Here is a 4,132-nt window from a genome sequence, read left to right as displayed (position 1 = left end):
GACTGTGAGTAGGTGGAGTACTATCCCCTTGGAGGACTGTGAGTAGGTGGAGTACTCTCCCCTTGGAGGACTGTGGGTAGCTGGAGTACTCTCCCTTTGGAGGACTGTGGGCAGGTGGAGTACTCTCCCCTTGGAGGACTGTGGGTAGCTGGAGTACTCTCCCCTTGGAGGACGGTGGGCAGGTGGAGTACTCTCCCCTTGGAGGACGGTGGGCAGGTGGAGTACTCTCCCCTTGGAGGACGGTGGGCAGGTGGAGTATTCTCCCCTTGGAGGGCTGTGGGTAGCTGGAGTACTCTCCCCTTGGAGGACGGTGGGCAGCTGGAGTACTCTCCCCTTGGAGGACTGTAGGTAGCTGGAGTACTCTCCCCTTGGAGTGCCCCTATAAACCCTGGAGCAAGGCTTGAGTATAAAATGCTGCAGGCCGCTCGCAGGCCCCACATTTCAGGGGATGGTGCGTCAATGTTAGTGTTCCCCAAAGGTCTTCAAAGGCCCTGCACCGCGCTGTTGGCTAACCTTTACCTTTGAAGCATGTTTCAGGTTATAATACTCAAATGGAAGCTTGGGTAGTGTTGACTAAACTTGTAAATAAGAGATCTGACTCTCCCAGGCCCTCAAGTGAAAGTAGGTGAGCAGCACTGGGGAGGGAGTTCAGGACCGTACACCAGCTGACCTGCCCTCTGGGCGGTTCTGTTCCATCTGGGAGAGTGGCTGGGAACAGCCAGGCAACACCCTTATGCAGTGGAGGCGGGGAGTGGGGGCAGCGGCCACCTCAACCAGGCTGCCGTTTCTCCTAAGTCAGCATGCACATTTACTTACTGAGTTCTAAGAGGGCCCAGGACACCCCTTTTACAGGTGAGGCAGCAGAAGCTGATGAGCTGGGTAGCTTGCCAAGGCCAGGCTTTGGGAGGCCGCACGCTACTAGTCAGTAAAGAGTCCGACAGTAACGCTACAGTTCTCGGCCATAGCCCGCGGCTCTAACCCCACCTGCATACCCTGACACCTCACCTTCCTTCTCAAGCCATCTCACAGAAACCCCTCTTCACCATTTTGCTGGTGCCACAGCCAATGGGGGGAAGTGCAGGCTCCTGGTAGACATGCTGATTATTTCTGTGCCACAGTTTATTAATGCGGGATTCCTGTTTGTGCTCCCTGACTTCACTGTCTCATTCCTCTGTCTCTCCCTCTCCCTTTCCTACTTTTGGCTAGTCTCTTTTCACTCTGTTTTCCAATCTCCCCTCACCCTGCCCCTATACTCTCAATCCATTCTAAACACCCGGGCTGGGCACTAACTCCGGTAAAACCGGTTCATGGAAACCCACGCTCTGGGTCTGCTTTCCTTTTGAGTCCCACTCTCTCAGTCAGGAGGCACGACTGCAGGACACGTGGGGGATGTGTGGCCACAGAACAGCTACTGAGCAAAGCCAGTGTGCCCTGGGCTGGGCTGGGCTTCACACTCACCTCAAGAGTTTGCTCCGAGGCTCTGAACAAAAAACCCCACGAAGATGAACACTTTGGGAGTGAATTTCAAGGTATACAAACTGTAGCTCGATTAAGCTATTACTTAAAAAACTATAATTTAAAAAGATCCCTGATCTCTGTTGAGAGTATACCAGGGGCAAAGCAACCCACCGAGGCAGAAGAACCCTTACACAGCTCACTGGGTGCCACAGGCAACAGCCGCTCCACCTCTGCAGCCAGTTCTCCAGAGAGGACTTTGCCGTGTGGGTGCAGGGCAGGGATTATGTAACAGGGCTCCACCAGTCAGTCTCCATACCTCCCACTGAAGGGCCTTGACTGACCCAATGGGTCCGGGCGGTGGGACAGTGGGACAGTGATTGGAAAGGGTTCAGCGATGTGTCACTGCTAACAGGGCGGACTGCGACTGCCGTTCTGCTGGGAACGAAATGAGCCATCTTAGCAGCAGGAGTGGGGAAGGGCGTCTCCCTACCAGCAAAAGACAATTGCTGGGACTGGATCCCTGCACAAGGTTCCTCCTTGATCCTGGAGATACCTGGGACACCTGGGGAGCGACAGACCAGCAGAACCAGGAGCCAGAGCATGAACTTTCCCACCCACAGAGCTGGTGAAGCTGAGTGCCTGTGGGCAGGCTTACAGAACAGGGTGCTTCCAGGTACATAGTCCAGGGAGCCAAGTCCCCTTTGGGCTGAGGTTTCAGGTAGAGTAGCAGGCCCTCTGGGCATGTATCGTCAGCCCGAAAGAGCTCAGAGGTCACTGGGTGTGTGGCTGAGAGGTCAAAGAGCAGAGGGAAGTCTGTCTGTAGGCAGGGCTGAATAGCTGTATCCTGAGCATTCGTAACCTGTTAACTTCCTTAATAAACTCACTAATTGTGAGTACTGTCTGTGAGCTCTGCATGGTCACTACAATGAACTATGGACACAGTGCGCTGGCGCTGGAGGTTGGGGGCACGTCTGACCTCAGCCTCACAGAAAGCAGCCTTGGGCGATGCTGACATGAACTTTGCTCTTCCCGGCCTGGTATAGCTGGAGGGCTCCAACACAGCGCCCACATCCTTTCTTTTTTACAACTGGACTCAGAATACTCCAGGCAAGAGGACTTGTGTTATTGCCACAGGAGGCTACAGCAGGTACCTGGAAGACCTCCGTATTCATGAAGGCAAACAAGAGGCAGTTTCACGTCAGTGTTCACACCGAGGCCCGACCAGCTGCAGTCGTAAAGCACTCACCGGACTTATATAAACGCCTTGGTGCACGTCTCCAAACTGGCCTTCTCCAATACACCGTCCCAGTTCTATTCTTTCTCTCTGGATCTCATAGTCCCTGGCTGCGAAACAGGCCAAAGGTCAGAAACATAGACATTTCATGATCATCATCCACGAGTAAAGATTTCATCGGTGGCACACCAAGTCATAAAAATGCTCTCGAGAGAGTGGAATTCTCTTAAACAACATTTCAACGACAACTCTGGAGAGAGCCCACCACGGGCTGAGCTGCTGGAAGGACGGGTTAGGATTAGGTTTTTACCATCGTCCATAATTGTTTTTGGATAGATGGATTATTGTCTATTTGATAGTTCTCAAAGAATTGCTCCAAGTTTTAAGTTCTATACTCAATTAACAAAGTGCTATTAGTGTAGGTATTAATAATTAAGGCTATGAAAGTTAAATCAATTATTTTACAAAGAACCGAAGTTTGTAAATATAGAGATGACACAAAACTGTTATTCTATGAGTAAACTTTATGCTTGAGAAGGTTAAGAGTTTTCCACTTTATTATAATCCTATCTCTATATTATTTATTCATGGAGCTAAAAGAGTTTAAAGAGGTAGTGTCTCAGAACTAATTTCAAAATTAGATGAATCGGAATTAAGGTTGTACGCATCACCAAACAAATTATGGGTGAAAATATTTGCCTCAAATGAATACATTAAATTGTTGAGATTTGCACAAAATCAATTCTTCAGTGGGCTGTTGAGGTCTAGGCAATGGAATTGAGTAGAGTCTTAGTTTAACTAACTTCCTGGGATTGAGTTCTTTCCATCAAGAGAGGGACCCCCCTGCCCCGTAACAGTATACACTCCGTCATGTGGTCACCAATGGGATAGCTGATTGTCATCTCTGGAGAATCTCAGCTTAGTTTCTCAAATGATAAATCACACAGACAACTCAGCCCAAATGGTAGACACATTTTCCTCTTTAAAATCACTTTAGCTGGTAATTCCACTGACTTAACAGCATGAGCAAACCAATAACAAATCGTTTTAAAATAAAAGTTAACAAAATGGAAACATCCTGTATCACTCCACAGGTTGCAAGTACAAGCAATGCAGTTATTTCAAAGGGATCCTGTTACCTTCATCTATTCCATAGCTTTCTGTGTTGCAATTAAGAGAGAAAAAAATTGAAGACCTTGCTTAGAAAGAACTAATAGCAGATTAACAACAATAAACTTTACAAGAATATAAGAAACACGAGGGTATGGGAAGTAAGAGGGGAGGAGGGGGAAGGGAGTTGATAGCATTGATGATTGTTTAACTCCACCCGATGGGATTGAGCAACAGAACTGTATGTGAATGGATATATTGGAATGAGTAAGATACGTCAACATAAAACATTTACACACACACACACACACACAAACACACACACACACA

The 4,132-nt window shown here is 48.6% G+C and overlaps 1 protein-coding gene across 14 annotated transcripts in view; it reads right to left on the bottom strand.

The window, feature by feature from the left end:
• The window catches only part of PTK2 (protein tyrosine kinase 2), a 145,147-nt gene that overhangs the window by 42,671 nt on the left and 98,344 nt on the right, over positions 1-4,132 (bottom strand). For 8 of the 14 annotated variants that reach the window (XM_030884992.2, XM_045296532.1, XM_045296550.1 and 5 more), the window contains 2 exons: positions 3,832-3,852; positions 2,705-2,802 (listed from right to left, as the gene is read on the bottom strand). In XM_030884992.2, coding sequence (XP_030740852.1) covers positions 2,705-2,802; positions 3,832-3,852 — 119 coding nt within the window. The remainder of the gene's footprint in view (positions 1-2,704; positions 2,803-3,831; positions 3,853-4,132) is intronic. The other 6 variants (XM_030884958.2, XM_045296626.1, XM_030884967.2 and 3 more) reach the window with 1 other exon arrangement.

Source organism: Echinops telfairi, unplaced genomic scaffold, assembly GCF_000313985.2.
Source record: "Echinops telfairi isolate 266 unplaced genomic scaffold, ASM31398v2 ScPeMD7_1;HRSCAF=3_0, whole genome shotgun sequence".
NCBI lineage: Eukaryota > Metazoa > Chordata > Mammalia > Afrosoricida > Tenrecidae > Echinops > Echinops telfairi.
Note: the sequence above shows the minus strand (reverse complement) of the source record. Positions and strands in the feature narration are given on the sequence as shown.